This window comes from Carassius carassius, chromosome 17, assembly GCF_963082965.1.
Source record: "Carassius carassius chromosome 17, fCarCar2.1, whole genome shotgun sequence".
Taxonomy (NCBI): domain Eukaryota; kingdom Metazoa; phylum Chordata; class Actinopteri; order Cypriniformes; family Cyprinidae; genus Carassius; species Carassius carassius.
The window spans coordinates 10111293-10132268 of record NC_081771.1 but is presented as its reverse complement, the minus strand read 5'-3'; the positions used below and the strand labels follow the sequence as shown (position 1 = coordinate 10132268).

Genomic DNA, 20976 nt, shown 5'->3' with positions numbered 1-20976 from the left:
TTGCTATATAAGAATAAATACATTTACATACTAAAATTTAAGATATATATAAAAAAACTTTAACAAAATTCATTGAAATAGTTTACACACAATGTAGTGGGTTAAAAGAAAAAAAATTGCACCCTTTTTTGAGGTCAGTGAACTTCCTATTGGTCAACACAGTGTTTCACCAGTTGGAAATTTCAGCTCTGCTTTGTTGTGAATTTAAGCAGTTTTCATTCTTATCGTGCTGCAGTTTCATCTGCTGGTGTCAGGATGATTCTTCCCAACATAGGAGGTAAGGGTTTATTCAATTTACCTGATGTTTTTAAACTTATTGGATTATGACTGGCTTCTCTGAATTCAAATGAACTTTTTTTCAGTTAATTATATTTACAGTAAATTGCAGCTAACAGTATAAATTAGAACATTTGAATCAGGGTACCCAGTTCTTCACAGTGAGAGAGAAAAATAATTTATATAACTATTATTGTTTCTAAACATAGAACACAGAGTAAGCAGGACTGATCAGATTCAGACAGGTCAGTCTGGTCAGTGTAGAAGTTTAGAAAACATCACTTTTCCAACTCTAGAGTTAATTTAATTCACATTAATACATGTTCAAATGTATTCACAGACAGTAGGCCTTAAAGCTAACTCTGCAAAATATAAACTTAATTTTTGGTATATATCTGAGTATAATGTCTTACATGTTGCACGTTGCAACATGGATATTTCATGTACTTTAGTTTGGGAAAATGCTGTTTTTCACAGTATATTGCAATCACTCTTTCTTCATAGCACTAGCTGTGGTGTGCTGGATAATGTGTGTGAGAAACGCAGAGTCTCAGGGTAAGAATCATTCACCTTCATCTTCATAAGCTGATACACACATACTGTATGGTCAGGTCAGTAGTATGAAGAAGGAAGTTTATTTTTTCTCAGTTAGGTCATCTTACATTTATCTGTCATGTTGTTTGTAGAAGTATTCTCACTAACCTGTCCTGTTCATAAAAATACATAAACTAAACATTAATATAGGTTGTTGGGATTCTTTTAAAAAAGTATATATACTGTGTCTGTAAAAACATAAATAGTCATTAAATTGGATGTGCAATAATAATAATCAGCTCATGATGCCCGCAGTAACATGTAACGTGTTTTTTTTTTAAAGCCTGAATTATTTATTTATTTATTTATTTATTTATAATAACTGCTTTGTATTTTAATTTATTTTAAAATGTAATTTATTCCTGTGATAGAAAGACTGAATTTTTAGTTCAGCAACCAATACTCTAAACTTCAGTGGCACATATGATCCTTTAGAAATCATTACAATATGCTGTTTTAGTGCTCACTCTTATGACATCAGTGTTACAATCCTTTGTATTTGGAAACCATGATGCATTTTGTTTCAGTATTTTTTGCTAAATAGAAAGAACATACCTTATTTGTAATATAAATATTTTAGAACATTATACATTACATTTATGCATTTAGCAGAGCTTTTATCCAAAGCAACTTACAGTGCATTCAGGCTAGCATTTTTTACCTAACGTGTTCCCTGGGAATCAAACCCACAACCTTGCGCTGCTAATGCAATGCTCTACCACTTGAGCCACAGGAACATTATCAATGTGTTTACTGTCACTTTTGACCAATTTAATGTATCTTTGCTTATGCATGCAGATATGCATTTATTTTAAAAAAAAATCTATTTTACTTACCCAAACTAGAAAAGTTGTTTGTTTTAAGCCTAAAAGTTTTACTCAAGAATTCATGTTTGAAACAGTTAGACTACAAATTGCCTGTTATGATTTGCTTTTATTTAGTGTTGATTATAGGATTTGCTGACTATGATAATCGATTCGAAAATGAACAAACACATAATAAACTAAATGAAAAGCTGCTGCAGAAATGCTGATCCAACATTGCTGTTTATAATGAGTTTTGTCTTTGCTTTTCTTTTTCTGTCTCTCACCTCCAGCATATGCTCCAGCCCCTACATTCGGATATAGATTCAGAATAAATGAAAGTAATATTGAGCTAAACACTATAGTAGAGGTTGCTTGTAGCACCACTTGGAATGCTCCGTATCCCATAACTTTGTCTGTGGGCAGGTTGGAAAGCCCCTCGCAGACCCCAGAAACCTCAGAAGCCTGGGTGACATCTGACGTCAAGCATTCAGATGTAAAATATTTCACAATCCCTGCAACGGCCAAGTTTGAAGGAAAAATTGTATGCTGGTACAAATCCACTCAAACTCACTTAAAGAATCCATATTCTGAATTAAGCAGCCCTATTACCTTAGTCGTATGTAAGTTTTATTAAGCATATGATTATATCCTAATGTATTATGTATTAGACATTTTCTGCTGAATGTCACTGTTTCTTTCTCTCTTTTTCCCAGCTGCCCTCTCTCATCCCAAAGTGACTGTGCACCCCAATCTTTTTCGGAAGGGTGAAAATTACAATGTATATTGTGACTCAGCCGATATCCTAGCCACAAACTTCACACTGAGTCTGTATTACCGCTTCCTCCCCGTCGACCCTGGCACCAACTGGACCCTCGCTGGTTCAGTGTTTCTCACAAATGTCACCAGTATCGTTTTAAGACAGACAAATGTTGTTGTCCCAATAGAGTTTGCCTGCAGTATGGAGATGTTGTACAATGGGAAACTCTTACATTCATCTCTGTCCAAAAGTGAACAAGCCATCCCAGGTACTGAAGAGCAATGCATTCCCTTTTATGTGGACATTTAAGTGTTTAAGTGTGTCCTTTCATTATTTAAATGTAATTTTATAGTCAGCATAATAAAGTACTAAATCTGAGAATTTTCATTAAGTTGATGTCTAGAAGAAACAATTGGGATCTTATTTGTGATACAAGTAAAGTGTGTATGTATATTTTCTATCCGTGTGCTCCATTAGAAGAGCTTCCGGTTCGGCTCTGGGAGCAGGAACGTGGCGAGAGCTGTCTAGGATATCTGGATATCACTCTCAAAGGCAAGTGGGAACCTGTTTGTCAGAAGGAAGTCGATACCGAAGCCGATTCATCTGCCGCTGCTGCCACGGCTGAAGTGGTGTGCAGGGAACTGGGATGTGGGCATGTGCTGAAGTGGGAAAGGCTTTTGGACTACAGACGGCAGTTCACACAGACAGTTGGGGGCATCAGATGCACTGGGGAAGAAAAAAAGATCAAAGATTGTTCAGTTGAGGAAATTGACGTTTGCAAGCAGAGAGGCACTCTCTATATTGTTTGCTCAGGTGAGAGAGTTTGAGGGTAATTGTACAAAATTACATTTTTCCAGAAAATGTTTTAAAGGCCCCATGAAATTACCTAATGCGTTTTAATTACAACTGGTATTATCGGGGTGGGTGGGGGGTGACAAAATTAAAATGTGTCTGTTTTATTCCTAAGACCCAAAAACTCTAACTCATGGGACCTTTCTAATAAATGTCTTCCTCTCACTTGTCTTCCTCTTACTCTCCACTTTGCCAGATGCATTGCCCCGTCCTAAACTGTCTGTGGATATGTATGGTCCTGACCCCAAACTTTATGTCAAGGACAAAGAAAATGTGAAAATCTCCTGCTCCATCCACTCAGCTTATTTAAAATCAGACGACTATGTAAATCACCCAACTCACACTTTTGTTGTTACACTGAATTATTTTGTAATTACATTTCAAATAATGTTTTAGGTACATATACAGCAGGTGTCTTTTAAACAGTCTTTCTTTCCTGTTTAGGGGTACTTCGAGATTCGAAGGGACGGTGCTTATTTGAGTCAGAGTCACAACATACCAGGCTACCCCGCATCTTTCACACAGAATGCCCCAGTGACTCAAGGAGAGTATGAATGTGTATTCCTTCTTACGTCTTCTAAAATTAAACCAGTGTCTCAGCCCAGCAATTCAGTCTTCATTTACAGTGAGTTCCTATAAACAATAACATTTTAATGCATTATAATTAATATAAATGACTTTGTTACAGCACATTGCATTAAGTCATAGTACTCTTTACCTCTTATCTATTGTTTAATGCAGAGAATTTTAAAGAACAAACGCCAGGGGGCAGTGCTGAACTAACACTTTGTATTTGAGACACATGTTGGTGCATTTTGCACTTTTAAAGACATAATTTTAACAAGCTGAAATACTATTTGCTTTGTCTTGGTAAATCAAGTTATGTTGAAGCCACATTAGCAAAGTTTTCTCATTGACACAATACTCATGTCCACCATATTGCGAAATAAATGGTCCTTAAAACTGAGTAAAAACTTAACTTTGACTGTGTCCCAAAATATCTTCTTTTCTTTTCTTTCTTTTTTTTTTTTTACTTAAAGGGATATTTCACCCAAAAATGAAAATTCTGTCATCATTTGCTCACCCTCATGTCGTTTCAAACCTTCATGAATTGCTTTCTTATGTTGAACATATAATAAGATATTTTGAAGATTGCTGGTAATCAAACAGTTGGTGGTGGTTATTGACTTCCATAGTATTTTGTTGTCCTACTGTGGAAGTTTATGGCAGCCACCAACTGTTTGATTACCAGCAATCTTCAAAATATCTTCTTAAACTATCCCTTTAACGGATGTCCATTTGTCTTTTGCAGTATACAATCCTCCAGATCCAGTGCCAATTGTTACAGGTGTTCTCACAACTGCTGTTGGGTTAGCAGTTCTGGTGTATATTTGTGTATACAGGACCGCAGAAAAAAGAGGAACAGCCCAATGAATTTCCACAGACCAGTAGTGAAAATCCATATGCCGGCCACTCATCTCAGCAACTGGAAGCCACAGAATTGTCTTTTATGGCTTAAAATTTGATTTAATTTCTTCCCCACAACCTTTAATGTTCGATAAATATTGAAAAAGGCTAAAAGATCAGTTAATTTTGCAATGTGGTTGTACTGAAATTTTTTATGAGAAGAGAATATTTAGGTATCAAAGTTAATGTAAAAAAAAACTAAACTACTGTAGTGTTGTAGAGAATCAAGAATAAGGGAGTTCTGCATAAAGTGGATCAACTTTATTGTAATTTTTATATTGAATCTATCTGTTTTAATCCTATTAAATCTTTTTTTTCTGTCTTTAGTTTCTTTGTGGTTCCAATGTCTAATTTTTATCCAGATGTAGTTATTTGATAATAAAATTGCCTAAAGTTGGTGAAAACATTTAAACATTTGAAGCAACAAACACAAATCAAAAAGACAAATCTTGTAGTCTCAGATTTATTGTATTCAGAATTAAAGTTAGTGTCAGGTCAATCAATACAAAATAAATCTGGTTTAACATGGTTTCATTTTTTTGCTTTGTATTTTTTCCATTTATAACAGGGATTGGAAAATATGCTCTGGAAGCAGTTTGAATACAGGGGAAAGTATAAGGTAGTACAGTCACCACACAGTAAATGAAGCTCTTCTCTTAAAACTTGGCAAGTACACAAAGTTTAGGTGGGATGATCCATGAAATGCCATTGTGCCTGTTTTTTGCTGTAACAGATCTCCCTTGAATGTGAGGTAACTGGACATTGGAAGCCCACAAGTTATTGTCATCAGTTACAGGCTGACAGTATTGTATTTTTTACAGCAAATAGGTAAACTATCCCTGACAGCCATTGCATAATGACAAAAGTCATTCATCAACAAAAAACAGCAGGGAGCTTGTAACAGCACAAAACATTCAACCAGGAATTTCAGGACCTGTATAGCACATCCCTGATCCAGTGAAACCATGGTACTGCTTGTGGTTATGCTAATGAGACTGAAATCCTGTTGTTGTGAAGGGCCTAAATGGCTTCAGTGGTTTCTATGTGTATATAGTTCACTCAAGTCTCAATTTCCCCATACATATCAGTGCAGAACTAAAACAATTCAGTGACTGGGAGCACATATTCTCTGTTACATTCTTTCTGGTGTCATTTTAGTGTAGTTGGGTTGATTATTTAAAATGGCAGTGATGCCACCAGATACGAGATGTACGCTATGGGTAACTACATCAACACACAGAGCAACCTAAAACTTATTTTATGTTTAAGAAATCATTGTCCTCATCTCCTCATTAACAGGGGATATCTGTCTGGTTAGCACCATAGATTTGTATGAAGGTTCAGAGTGATCTAGTTGCAGGTAAGGAAGATAGGATGCTGGGTTGGGTTGGGGGCGCTTCTCCTTAATAGCGTTTACTGCTTACACTGGAAACACTGGTTTTGCTGATGGAGCTACCACCGTATCCTGATCCACCACCAAATCCTGAAGAGCTACTGAAACCACCGCCATAGCCACCGCCATAGCCGAATCCAGAGCCGCTACCAGAGAAACCTGCAGGGAAGGAAAGTTTAGACACGTATTCAACAAGATCTGGAGAATGAGATTCTAAGAAAGATGAGATTTTCAGAGAAGGAGAGAGAGTTATTTACCAGATGAGAGACCTCCAGAGGTCTGCTGCACATGAATGGTGGCTGAAGCTCCACCGCTGGACAGTCTGAGTAAAGCAGACAACAGATTTGCTTAGTGATGTATTTTTGAACCTCAAGGTTTGTTGAAAAGATTTGAGAGAGTAAATAGCAAAGAAATGTTCTTTTAAAACATCCTACCTGCTCTCCTCTCCTTCCAGCAGCTTTCTGTAGGTGGCGATTTCAATGTCCAGGGCCAGTTTGACGTTCATGAGCTCCTGGTACTCGCGCACCTGGCGAGCCATGTCTTGCTTGGCCCTCTGTAGGGCTTCCTCAAGGTCTTTGATGCGGAGCTTGGCGTCCTTCACTGCCAGCTCTCCACGCTCCTCAGCCTCAGCGATTTGAGCCTCCAAGTTGGCACGCTAAAATGACAATAACATAAAGTCAGCCTCTTTATATAAACAGTATGTGAAACATTTATGTATCAACCCTTACTCATCATTACCTGTCCCTTGACGGCATCAATCTCGTTCTGCAGGCGGGCGATCATGCGGGTGAGTTCTGCGATCTCAGCCTTGGTTGAGCGGAGGTCCTCACCGTACTGACCAGCAGAGCTCTGCATCTCCTCAAACTGTAAAATATATAGACCAAAATAAGCACTTGCATGGCACAGTTAAGGTGATCTTCAAGAGTTTAAGCTAGGAGAGCTTGACCGACCTTCTGTTTGTACCAGCTCTCTGCTTCGGCACGGCTTCGGTTGGCGATGTCCTCATACTGAGCACGAACTTCAGCCACAATGGCGTCCATGTCCAGGTTTCTGCTGTTGTCCATCTCAACAACAACTGATGTGTCCTTGATCTGAGACTGGAGCTCACGCAGTTCCTGCAAATGCAGACCAAACAAAAAGTAAATTATCTATCCTTACAAAGCAGCACTACTAACAAATTTTGGTTGGCCAAACACAACAGAATTGAACTTACAGCCTCATAGACTGCCCTGAGGAAGTTGATCTCATCCTGAAGAGCATCAACCTTGGCCTCAAGCTCAACCTTGTTCATGTAGGCTGCATCAACATCCTAAAAGAAAATTAGAGTACATTATAACCTATTGCTTTTACAAAAAAAACTTAATGTAGTGGAAAAGGTAATTCTTTTAAAGTGTCTTCACCTTCTTGAGCAGAACAAACTCATTCTCTACTGAAGCACGCTTGTTGATCTCATCTTCGTACCTGTTTAGAGAAAGCAAAATGTGAGTAAATATGTTCTGTTTTCAGTGGGGCTTGTTTTATGTCATATCATTGAATTTCAAAATTACAACTCACTTGTTCTTGAAGTCCTCAACCATGCCCTGCATGTTCCTCAGCTCTCCTTCCAGCTTCATCTTCTCATTTCCCAGGCCATCGAGCTGTCTGCGCAGGTTAGAAATGTAGGCCTCAAACATAGCGTCGATGTTGGAGCGGGTGGTGGTCTGTTCCTGGAGGAGACTCCATTTGGTCTCCAGCATCTTGTTCTGCTGTTCCAGGAAACGAACCTATGGAAACAAAGAAAGAATTTGTGTTTTTTTATTTGAAGATTTTCACTTTCAAGCTCCTTGGAGGTTAAAAATGTAGTTGAGAAAGACTGCATTCTGAAAAAAAAGTAGTGAATGAGTGAATAAATGAAGTGTATTGAGGGTTTTGTATGACTCCTTTGTAGTCCTAGCTCTTCAAGTCTCTTTGTGCACGCTCTCTGGAAGTATTGTTTAAGGGAATACAAAGGACCATGAGTCATTTTAGCAGGCATTTTCTGCAGGGTGGAGTGAGTGAAAGGGGGAGGGAAGGTGAAAGTGGACTGACTGGGTGTGGCAGTGTTGCACACAAGTTACAAACTCCTAGACTGGAAAAAACTTCCAGTAATGGCCTTGCCCCAAACCTGCATTGCTTCACAGATAAAACAGAGAAACAAGACATACCTGCCACACCCTAAGGCAGGTTTGTGTGTGGTCTTTGGAGATCAGCCATATATGACAGCACCTGTCTAGCTCATAATCTACTAAACTTGTCTTCATAGATTTTTTTTTCTAGATGTATGCAACCTGGATGTACATTGGGAATATTAGTGCACTTTTCCTTAAGACTTCTTAATTTAATTATCTTCCATTAACAATCATTTAAATTTCCCTGTTATCTTAAACCTCAGAAAAGTTTAAAGGCATTTATTGGTATAGTCTTTAACCTGTAACCTGCTAGAAAGTTATAAAGCAGAGTAAATGTTTGGAGCATCTGGTGTCTATGGTCCTGATGACTCATCCTGGTCACACACTGCCAACTGCAAATTCTCCCACAGGCACAAAAAATAAAGGTGTGTGTGTGTATGTGCTGACTACATTGCCTTCAGGGTGTGTCTTCTGTCCACATTTGCTCAGATAGTTGTGAAGTGTTTGTTTGCAGCCAAATATGGGTGTAACATAGTGTGGGCTAAGGTTTTTTTTTTTTTTAAGAGAATGAAGTAAAAAAAAATACACAGCACAAATGGATCTGAATGAAAATTAAAATTTCATAAGTGGAGTAATAAAGTCTAGACTTTGGACTACACACACATTGATTCATCTAGCACATTCTATATACAGTATGTGTGTATCTATGACTCACATGGTTGCTAGGTTATTACCTAAACTCCACCCATATTTGGATAGCCTCAGTCATGGGTTTCTGAGGACTTTTTTCCAAGGCTAATGCCATACTTAGAGAGATCTAGTACAAATTATTTAACATTTACTTTAGCTGATTAGCTTATTACAACTGCTTAGCTTGTACTGCCCAACTAGTAAAGATACTGGTTCTGGTGTAATCAGATGCAACTTTTACATCTATGAAAAATACTTAGATTGCAAATGTGCTGAAAGAAAGCTGTTGTGCAAGAGAACACAAGAATTTGCTAATTTTTAAGTGTCACTCAGTTTTTTACAGCTGCAAGCTATTATGGTGTGTAGTAATTCTAAAGGCATCCAGTGTTATGAGTCACTCGTTCAAAGGTCATACTTAGTAATAAAATGAGAGCTCTGTATTTGAATGCACTACAGGAACAGTGCAGAGCAATATCATTATGTATATTTACATGATATGTAAAAGTCAGTGTTATTTTAAGAGAGACTGAATGCATGAATACTCACTTTGTCAATGAAGGAGGCGAAACGGTTGTTGAGGGTCTTGATCTGGTCTTTCTCCTGTGTGCGGACAACCTGAATTGTGGGGTCAATTTCCAGGTTGAGGGGGGCCAACAGGCTCTGGTTGACGGTTACAGCAGTGATGGGAGGTGGAATCATGCCACCACCGAGACTTCCACCAAAGCCACCACCATAGCCTCCACCATAGCCTCCACTCATGCTGCTGCTGCTGCTGAAGCCGTAGCTGCCACCTCCAGAACCGAATCCTGCACCGAAGCCTGGACCGGCACCCACTCCAGATCTCCTGACACTGGACACGGTGCTCACTCTGCTAGAGCCGACTGGAACTGCATAGGCTGACTGGCTGGAGTAAGACTTCCTGATGGAGCCACCACTACCAGCACCACCACCAATGCTGTAGCTGAAAGACCTGGTGCTTGACATGGTGCCTGTTTCTTTGAGTTGCTGAGAAGGAGGTACAGGAGTGCTCTCTGAGACAGGAGAGGAGGAGGTTGCTCACAAAGGAGAGTCACAGTTCCTCTGCGTGTCTCTCTGCAGCTGGCTGACCCTTTTTAAACACACACACAGGAGGCGGAGCTGCCTGCTCACACACATACACTCGCATACAGATGCAATCTGACACACACCCTACCTGTTAGACAGGTACAGAGAGAAAGTGGCAAGATTAATGGTGTCACACCCAGCCCCGGGCTTCGCCTCAGGTGGAGTAAGAAAACAGGAGGAGAGGCAGAGACTTGAGGACAGACATTCCAATAGAAACTCTTAAGAAAAATTAAGAAAACACAGTGTAGCTCTCACAGGCTGCCAGCGGGTGTGTTTCCCCCTCAGTATCTGGTTGGCTGAGCAGCCGTAGAGAGCGAGTTAACCTCTGCTCTTTTCAGCAGGGTGGGGCACGAAGCAAATTTCACATTTATGAATGGCTTTTTTCCATCTACTTTTGCCAGTGTTTGGAACCAGCAGGGGTTTTTTCCCTTTAAGATCTGAAGAGCTGCATTGTTGAGATTAACAAGGGGAAAAAAGAACAGTGAACTCAGTTTCCGTCCATACTGCTGTTGGAAAATGTGCACACACACTTCTGCAAGTCGCTAATTCAGATAATGTGTTCTATGGCACTAAACTTTGAGGTGGAGCAAAGTGTTGTGATAGAGCTGTGGGAAAACAATGAGAGAAGTTGCCACAAAAATACAGTACACTTAGCTCCACCTGGAAACTTCTTCAGGATCATTCACTTTCCACACCCTGCATAGTCAGACGATTTCTCATTTGTAGTTCAAGTCAACATGATGAGCACACTGCTGGGTGCCACAGCCAGTGCTGATGGGCATTAGTATTGCACAAGCATCTACATCTATCATGACACTATGATAGTATAAAGCAGGTGTGAAAGGTGTGAGTCTGTGAGATCATTGCATGGCAATCATCGCTTGGTGTGAGTCTGTGATGAGTAGTAAGCTCCAGCTATGTCTCTAGCAATGGCGGGCACAAGCTATTTTAATGACGTCAGACATACAAGGGAAGGAAAGGCAAGAAAATGCATGTCCGGGCTGGATCTCTGGGACATTGTGGAGAGGATTTACTGCAGCAAACCATTACAGTAATTAGACAAGGATTTGGCCAGGAGTTTGGCCGGAGTGTCTGCAGTATGATTTTGGGTATTATTCATGTGCACACATATTGTGTGCATGCATGTTTTTGTATCTGAGTTTATTTGATCTGAGGTGTATTATGCGTTTTTTTCAAAGTGCATGTAATTTGCTCCTAACAACATAACAGGGTTTGGCACCTTGGCATTATAGCAATGCAACCCGCATTTGCATTGCAATAGTATAGTATAAATATTAGTGAATTGTGAGAGTAATATGATAGAAGAATATGAAATCTATGGATATGTAAGTAAATACTGTAAGCATTTATCCATGTATTAAAGGGACACACTGAAAAAAAAAGATTACATTAATTTACAATTTTTGTAAGGTAAGTGATTGCAATCTATTTATTTTAGCTACATAAAAAAAAACATTTTGTTGATTTAGTCAACAAAATTTATATAAATGTAGCTAAAATAAATTGATTGCAACCACTTAACTTTAAAACAATTAGTAAATTTAATGAATAATTTTTTTTCAGTGCATGTTTGATGAAAGATAAAGATCTGTAGTATCTGGCACATTCCTAGTTTAAGAACTGATGCCAAGAATGGACACGCCCTTTATTTGGATCATCCACTGACTGAAAAAACCTTTTAAACTATGCTTTAAAATAATAATAAAAAATAAAAATGTTGTATAGCACTGACTGGACCTACACTTGAATTCTTTTTCCAATGCGATTTTATCTGAATAAGAGCAGTTCAGATCTAATTTCTTCAAAAAAAATAAATAAATAAATAAAAAACGGTATGCAGCCAGGCCACCTGTCAGTCACGAGGGTGGAATTATTTTTGCACCGTATTTGCAGATCAAACAGTTGTGGTGCAAAACAGAACATCTTCTGATATGCATTTTAATGGCACCAAATAGTCTAGATGTGATAGAATGAAGCTGAAATCTTGTTTTTATTCCAATTTAGTCCAGTCAGAGTAGTATCTCTGAAGGGGATTAACGAGAGAAATATACTAAACAGCTGTCTGCATTTTAAAAGCATGCAAAACAAAAGTCAGCAGAACAAAACCACAACTGAACAGCACATTCATTAATTAGAATTTTTAATAATGCATGGGGGGATGGAATTATTATTACTTTTTTTATTGTCCTTTTCATGGACGATACATTCAGTATTTCCATTTCAAACCACTCGTTATTTTAGGTGTTCTTTCACATTAAGCATTTGCAGCAATGTACAGAAATAATTAATTTAAAACTCTACAATTAGATCTACAATTAGATTCACAGTTTAAAATTGATCGCTAAACAATGAAACAATCTACTGCTAAATGTTGTACACCTGGATTAACATGTCTTTTAGAGGCCTGTTCACCTGCCCGGGGGAGTTTGCTGTGGTATGTCTGTTTTGCATGTAAGACTGCCTTGAAGCTACCAGGCCAGAATCAGCAGGTTTTATACAGCTTGTATTTGGTTATTGAGGTATGTTGACATTTAGACAGCATTATGCCAAAATGACATAGTTTTGTAAAGACATGTTTGGGACTTCAAAAGAAAGGGGCTTCTTAAGAAGGAAGGCCTGCATCAACTGGATCCCACTCATATTGCCTGCGTGAAGTATTTCTTACCCAATAAACAAACCCAGATTTCAAGAGAAAAGAGTCAGTTAACTAAATTCTAAGAATTAAGGTGAATGAAACCAGTTGGGTCTGTATTTCCAGACTATGGTGGACTGAAGCCCACTCCCATGATGTGCTACACCTGTCCCAGTTCGGCAGAACATGCCTTCTTAAGAAGCAACAAATAAAAATTGAATGTCACTAAATACACACATTCCATCCACCCAAAGTTGCGGTTGTCTATCCTTTTATCTTGAAGGTCATCAAGATGTACCAGATAAGCAATTCTTCTCCAAAAATAAATCTTAATTGCATGTGCACACGCACGCCTTTACTTACAACACTCATCGTGAACATCAATGTGTAATATGTGGATCCAGAAACACCCCCAAAAATTGGATGGAAATTTTAGGTTCAGATTTTTGCACAAACTCTTGGTTATTATGATTATGTGTGCAGCACTTTTGTATTTACTGTGTGTTTATTTTTCATTCTTCCTTGATTTGTTTTTTGTTTCATCGGCCAAGGAGTGGAATAAGTGTATAAACGGCTCTGTCTCTACATGCCTCTTTTCTCCTCCTTCTCCTACCTCATAACATGAGTATGCCTTCTTATAGTTAATGGGTGTTGTCTTAAAGAACTTAGAGAAACTCACTCTGGAGTATCTTATTACTCACTGTCAATGAGATGGAAACTTCTCAAAAAGCTTTGAACCAACAGAGAATACGTACAAACAATGAGGGCGCTCATATAAACAGCAGCAATCATACCTCTTAGTGTGCCAGCACAGTTCACAGAGCACACTTTTTATGTGTTTCGGACACACCCATAATTTCAACATATTTCCTACTGAATTCAATAGAAATAAAAATGCACACACACATGCAGACTGGGGAAACCAGATTCAGCTATATTTTGAAGGTGGTTTTTAACCAAAAATGTCAGGGGCAAGTTGTTGTATGTTATTATATCGTGCTCTATTATGCAATTCAGTAATTATAATTTATGTTAATTTTAATCTTGTTTTGACATTTTTGTATATTATGTTCTTAATTTAGTTTTATTTTATTTAATGCAGGTTTGTGTTTTTTCTGCTTAAATATTAATGGCATTCCATTAAAACAGATATTTGAGGACTTCCGTACTGCATTGCACATTCTGTATTAAAACAATTATAAAATAATGATCAGAAACATTTCCATTTGTGACAACGTGCCACATGAATGTGCTAACATGTCCAATCAACATTTAATCATTCCTCTGCAAAATAAAGTTTTTAGACTTTAAAGTACAGGATACAGAAACTAAAAAAGTAAAAAAATGCAGGACTTTTTTCTTTATTTAATGAGCTTTTCTCACATTTATACACCATTTCAAAAGACCACTGAATTAAAAACAGCTGGACTGGTTAAGCAACAAAACCCGACCAAAAGACGTTACATGACAAAGTTCACTTTTTTCACAATATGTGATTCATTCTATAAAAATGTACATGATAGACACTAGGAAGAGCAGGATTTTAAAAAAGGAGATGGAGATTTATGGGTACTTGAATATTATTGCAGCTCCAGGCAGGACATTGACTTCTTGAATGAAAGGATTTGCTTTTATATGGCAGATACATCAGTTCATTGCCAGTTGCTCATGGCCATTTACTACTCATTCGGATATCATTACAGACAGCAATTACCTACTTGTTCGACATCATGTTGAGCAATTACTCATTCAAAGAGTCAGTTAATTTTCCAAATAAAACAGGTTCAGATCTGTCCATATTATGATAGTTAGACAAGTGTAAGCCTAAAAAGGTGCAGTTAAAAAAGAAAATTAAGCAATAAAACACAATAATACTTAAACTTTGAATGAACTAAGAGCTTTGTAAAAACACTTGACAGCAGGTGTGATCCGCCGATGTGAAGCATTAAATTAAACACATAGCCTACAGTAGCTCAAGAATTCAGCACACAATTACCAGTGTTGAGTAATATGTTGTCTATGACCTATAAAGTTTCAGTGAAAAAAAAAAATATATATTTTTGTTAAGTCGCTTAACATCCCTACATCAATTACTTAAGTGGTCTAAATGTATTTATATGTATTTATATAATCTGTGGAAGGCGTAGGACCATGACATGTTTGACCAATTAGATCATTCGTTCCGAACATTACGATAGGCACTGTGTCTTAGCTGCCTGTCAACATATGTATTTGCATAACTCTGTGCACCCTGTTCGCGCAGACATTATACGTCATTAGCGCGTGTTCATTAGCCCTACACTATTGCAGAGCAGGCAAAAGGCATTATTATTGTAATATCATGCGCTTTGTATTGTAATGTTTTCTCACCGGTGAATGAGACATAAGGTAATTTGTCAGTGTTTCATTCAAATTTAGCTTTCTATTTCTAGCCTTTCTGAAATAACCTAATGAATTCCTCGATTTTTGGCATTAATTTTAATTACCTGATTATTCACTATTTTCTATGAACTTGTGTAAGTTTTCATAGTTTTCTTTTTTTTTTTTTACATAGCCTCTGTAATAACAACGTTCCTGAAATATTTTTAAAACAATCACAATCTGTGGATCACAAACATACATAAAACAAACACTAATACAATGAGATATATACAATTTATGTTAAATGCAACACTATGTTCCAGCGGTCCACAAATCTACATAGGACAAGCAGTTTTAAAAATGGATGGATTTTGCTTCCAAAAATTATACATTTTCGAATGACTTTTCAAAGGCTGTCAATTCAGAAAGAAGCTTTTACATCCAGATAGTAGTTACATCATCACCCAGCAGATGCTAACCAGCTAAACCCTAGGAGCCTTCCCAAGTTGTATTGTCTAGTCCTGATAGTCTTTTAGGCAGTGACAGAGTAAGAGAGATGAAGTCAGAGAAGGGCGGTTGGGTGGTGTTCAATTGTTCATTTCTACATCATTAGCTGATAGTCATATTTTCCCATCTTATGGTAATGCCCCTTTAATCTAGCAGCTAACAGTAACATGACCACAGAGTATTTTCTCATGAAAGTGCATTGTCTGTTCTAAAATTAGTTTTGGATTCTTATTTCGAAGTGTTAGCATAAAAATGACATCACATTTGTTTACAAAGGATAAAATATCTTCGAAGGGATTTGTCTCAACAGTCAGAAGACTGTATTCCTGTAACATTAACTATTGTTGCTTTTTGTTTTTACAGTGCCTAGCAACCACTGAGTTTATGACGAAGACTTCCTGTTCACCGTAATACAGTCAGCTTTGATTCAGTCCTCCTCATCATATCATTCGCTTCATGTGTTCCATTCATAAGTCTAAAAAGAGTAGTGAACCACTTTTTAAACATTTTGACTTGCTTTTGCAATTTAGAGGCATGATTTAAACTGAATTATGTATTTCGATTGTTGTTTTCATAAGTAATATGCAAACAGAGAAAACTAGGTAACAGTAGTACCCTACTGCTGACGTTTTGTTATGTAACTACAGCCTTCTAGCTCCACCTTTTTCTGTTAAATGGAGGGGGGGGGCTTCCTGCTAGAACTACGCAAGGGAAAAAGCAGACATTAGCTCACTTGTAGGTTTTTTTTTGTTGTTGCTACTGGATTAATGTGTGGTGAATTATGTGTATCTAAAACCGTTGATTCCAGACGTCTTTTGATTCCATGGTGACATACAGTCACAATTCACATACACTCTGCCCTTGGTAACTTATGCCAAGCACTTTCACCATAGCAACCGCACAGTGGAACATACAAACCTAAGCTTTTCTTGCCCAATGCCACTGAAGCATCTGCTGTTTGTTATCTGTTGTACTCTGTCTAATCTGTTGCACTTGTATTTGTGCACACACATTTTTCTTATGAGTTATGACATTGTCTATCCTTAAGCTTAGTCTTTAGTTACCAATTTGATCACAACTATGTTAAAATCTTATAGGATGCACAAAGGAACTGTCAATCAAAACTAACTCAAGAATCTTAAATATGATTGCCCATAATGCTGTGAGAACTTAATGTCTCAGCTGCGTGAGAAACCTTTTAATCTACTTTACTACTTTCATCTGTGGTCATTACTTTGGAGTAATGAAAGCTATGATTACTGCATATTAGAAGAATTTCATACTAAAAAGGATAACTGTTTGAATAAAAACTATTGGTAATATTATACAATAGTGTTTTTTTTAGTATGTTAGGTGAAAATGAACAAAAATATTTACAGCATTCAATCTAAATTAATATTAATTTCTAAATATACTAAAACATTTGTTACATTTCTAAAGCTATAAAAGAAACAATAATGCATTATGAAACTAATCTGAGATTTTAAGATCATAACCTTTCAATAAACATAATGCATTTTCACAATTGTTGGCAATAATTGAACATAACTAATAACTATTTGCTGAATGTTATAAAATCATGTAAATGTCCTATTTTGGTCATTTTCATTTTATACATTTAATTAATTAACTATTATTTCATAAATGTTTTTAATTTAAACCAGTGTTTCTATTTCAATCTGTCATAGACACGCTTTATAATGCAAAACTATAATTGTACATAATTTAATCTCAATTAATGTTAATATCTATATTTGTAACCTTTCAAATGGTATAAAATGAATTAATGCGTTATAAAGAAACAAATTCCAGTTAACTAGTAGTAACTATATTAAACTATATTAACAAATGTAAAAAAAAATGTTGTTCACTGTTACTTAAATAAATTAACTACCACCGATAAACTGAAACTAATTGTAAAATTATTTTAAATTATGGCTTTATTCTGAGAGCACTGTAAAATGAGAATATGAGTTGAGAAACTGTACTTGTTTAATGAACTTGAGGCCATAATAATTGATTTGCCAACGAAAAAACAAAACCTTTTAATGTCATAATTATATAAATACAATGGCAGCGGACAGTCTTTGTAGTAACATTGCTCATAGCAACCCGCAACAAACAATCACATGCATTTCTTTTGTAACCTTTCAACAGGCACACGCATCTGGGTCAAACCCACAATTTCAACTGTATTTCACCTTTACATGAGATGTTACCTTGAATTTGCACAGGTCAAATTAATCATATATTATATATTTGTGGTGTCTAAGATGGGTTTATGTGTGTTTGCTACAAGTAAATGTGACTTGCAGCTTTCTCAGTCTGAATGACACACAGTCTTTTCCTAAAGCGACAGGTTAGTGAATGTTCAATCCACAGGGCCTTGAGGGTGTGGATCATTCCTCAGGCTTATCTCTTTGTGACTGCAGTCATCTAAACACATAAAATGTGGGTGGGGTCGAGGGGGTTACTAGTTTCTCACTTGTAGTTTGCAGTCTTAGAGCTGCATTAATATTACTATGAATCACTTTCTTATTCACAAATTCAGAATCACTAAAATGTATACAATAATCAAAGATTTTATCTCCCAAAAGATGCTATCACCCTTATGCTGAGGGTATGTGTTTGAACAAGTGGACACTCCCTCCACACACATCTACACCCATACAGGTTACTCTCGCCTTTATGGGACACTGGAAGTTTGATTAGCTGACAGGCCTTGAACAAAGCCCCCAATGTCTCAAAAACAGACAAGTGTGAGGATTTACCGCTTCTGGCACTAAATGTCACTAAATAAGCTCCTTCAGTTTCAGCATTGAGAAACATTGACAACTAAGAAAACGAAGTGATCTTAAGTACACAGGTCTATACATGTGTCACAGCAAATACTGTATGAAGCAGCTGTCACATGACAGGTTATGTATCTTCAAGTGTTATAATGTTATTTTAAAAGACAAGGTGAAAGAAAACTTTGAACATACCAGGTCATATGAGTTGCAGATTACAGTATGCACCTCAAACATCCCTACTTTATAATGTAATTCACTCTCACCCATGCAAAAAATAAAAGCAGCAATAAGATCAAATGACCGTAATATTGATTATGTTGGGAGTGTCTGTCTAAGTGCTCTGTTTGTGCACCTTGATCTACCAAACTCCACCAGTGCCCACACACACACACACACACACACACACACACGCGCACAAACAAACAGCTCTGGCAGGCTTGCAGCATTCACTGACCTCATACACATATCTATGTTCAAAGGAATGTACCGTACCAGTGTTGGGGAGTAACTAGTTTCATGTAACGGAGTTACGTAATTTAATTACAAAATTATTGTAACTGTTATTAGTTACAGTTACTAAGAAAAAATGAGTAATTAAATTACAGTTACTTATGAATTTTTTACGATTACAAAGGGGATTACATTTGAATATTTACACACATCCACATACAGATTTAACTGATTTCTTTCCCAAATTGCACTGACTATTCTGAGACATACCGCCCTAATAATTTCCGGGATGCGGAAATACAGTCTGGTTCGTAGAGTCATAAAAATGAAATGCCTAACGCGGACGGAATATGCCACATTTTGGATGACTAAATCAAAAGTAGGTCAGTACACTTGAATTAAAACATGACATCGACTAGTGTCCGTGAATATAAAGACCCAAAAATGCAATATATGACTTGGACATTCTGCGTGTCTGTGGAAATCAGGTGCGGACTGGACACCGGGAGAACCGGGACAATTCCCGGTGGCCTGGCAGCCGATTTTGCCCCACTATTTAATATCATTATTGTATAATTGCCTGCCGAATGTACTAAAGCGATCATTTGCGAATCCACAATTTGATAATTAAATCTCTAACAAGTCATGTAGTGTTAGTCATGACTCACGCGCTCTCCGCGCCTCCGCCAAACGGTTTGGATCAGACTCCGAGTAATCAATGCGAGAGAGAGAGAGAGAGAGAGAGAGAGAGAGAGAGAGAGAGAGAGAGAGAGAGAGAATAGAGTGGACTGCTGGAGCAGAGAAGCAGAACTACTGTTCAGGGTTTTAGGTCAGTTTCATCTGTAAAGATGCTTTTTTGTCTTTGTTTTTTTATTTAAGCAGCAGCACGTTGCTCATCAGTCATCACTCAAAATACTATATAAAGGACATCATTATTATCTGTTGTAATGTTACAGTAGTAATTTAGCTAAAATTAATTCCGATTATTTTTTATAGGTTTAGGGGGAGCTACGACAGACAACAACACAACCCTTACGAAAATTAACATTTTAATATTTAACTATAAATCCAGAGAAAATGGTTACTATTGTTTTACTGTGATAACCAAAAACGTAAAATTATTTTACAAATGTATTTATTTAAAAATAAATACAAATCCATTTGCAAAAAAAAAAAAAACCAGGTTATTTAACTTTTATATAGGTTAATAAAAGCATGGTAATTTTTTGTAAGGGAAAACATAACTCGTGTACAGTATTAGGATTTTTCTATAAAGATATTGTAGTATTGTAGAGTATTGTATTGTAAAGTATAGTTTTGTTCAATCTTGAGTATTAATGTCATGAGAGAGATGGATAACAGGGCAAAATAAAGAGACTGAGGAGAAAAATGGAAGTGAAGGTGCAGTTCAGGAGAGAACTTTTAATTATTTTGCATGTCCCCAAATTAAAGATTTAAACCTTTTTTATGTCAGGTCCATAGAAAAAATAGTTTTGTCCATGAATTTGTTTGTATGAGTTTGAATTTTCCAGTCTGAATTTTTTTCCTAGTCCGCCCCTCCTGTAAATTAATGGCAAAGACATGGTTTCATTTACTACACATAAGCCTACTGAAGCTCGCAGTGTTTTCAACCTCTGCCGCCTCAATATAGGAGTACACGAGCACATAAACATAATTTCTAGAACTGCTCTGTGTTACTTCATGTGCATTTTACTTATTTTGAGAAAACTATCATCATATACAGAGACAGCAGTTTAAAAAAAACACCAATGTTTAAGGAGTTTATTACACAGAATACGTCACATGCTTGTTTAAGTTGATGTATATGCTTTTATTTATTATTCTTTAATTTTCACAAATTTAGAAAAGTAATCAAAAAGTACTCAAAAGTAATTAGTTACATTACTTTAATAAAGTAATTGAAAAAGTTACACTACTATTACATTTTAAACAGGGTAACTTGTAATCTGTAACCTATTACATTTCCAAAGTAACCTTCCCAACACTGCGTACCTTACTCTATAGAGTAAACACACACCACTAGCCATATTCATGTTTAATAAACATGACCTTCGACATGTTATCCAGAATGACTTAAGGATGGGCCAAGGAGTATCTTGTGAGTTT

General features: G+C 36.9%; 2 protein-coding genes across 2 annotated transcripts; one reads left to right on the top strand and one right to left on the bottom strand.

Moving 5' to 3' along the window:
• The first annotated feature begins 171 nt into the window (after positions 1 to 171).
• On the top strand, positions 172 to 5570 carry si:dkey-195m11.11 (uncharacterized). Its single transcript, XM_059570823.1, has 8 exons — positions 172 to 277; positions 781 to 831; positions 1967 to 2296; positions 2390 to 2701; positions 2911 to 3246; positions 3482 to 3609; positions 3730 to 3910; positions 4598 to 5570. Exons 1-8 carry the CDS (start codon positions 256 to 258, stop codon positions 4717 to 4719), a joined length of 1482 nt encoding a protein of 493 aa, XP_059426806.1. The 5' UTR covers positions 172 to 255; the 3' UTR covers positions 4720 to 5570.
• Positions 5202 to 10075, bottom strand: krt4 (keratin 4). The gene is made up of 9 exons (XM_059570822.1): positions 9529 to 10075; positions 7700 to 7908; positions 7546 to 7606; positions 7359 to 7454; positions 7096 to 7260; positions 6884 to 7009; positions 6580 to 6800; positions 6403 to 6467; positions 5202 to 6304 (listed from the first exon to the last, which is right to left on the bottom strand). Exons 1-9 carry the CDS (start codon positions 9964 to 9966, stop codon positions 6156 to 6158), a joined length of 1530 nt encoding a protein of 509 aa, XP_059426805.1. The 5' UTR covers positions 9967 to 10075; the 3' UTR covers positions 5202 to 6155.
• Positions 10076 to 20976: the final 10901 nt, after the last annotated feature.

Bases quoted from the DNA above. Each gene is read 5' to 3' on its own strand.
- krt4 (XM_059570822.1), bottom strand. From the start codon at position 9,966: ATGTCAAGCACCAGGTCTTTCAGCTACAGCATTGGTGGTGGTGCTGGT. The intron at 7,909-9,528 runs GTGAGTATTCAT...TTGTTTCCATAG, and splicing joins TCGCCTCCTTCATTGACAAA to GTTCGTTTCCTGGAACAGCA. The intron at 7,261-7,358 runs GTAAGTTCAATT...CTGCATTTGCAG, and splicing joins TCAGGGCAGTCTATGAGGCT to GAACTGCGTGAGCTCCAGTC.
- si:dkey-195m11.11 (XM_059570823.1), top strand. From the start codon at position 256: ATGATTCTTCCCAACATAGGAG. The intron at 278-780 runs GTAAGGGTTTAT...CTTTCTTCATAG, and splicing joins GATTCTTCCCAACATAGGAG to CACTAGCTGTGGTGTGCTGG. The intron at 2,702-2,910 runs GTACTGAAGAGC...GTGCTCCATTAG, and splicing joins AAGTGAACAAGCCATCCCAG to AAGAGCTTCCGGTTCGGCTC.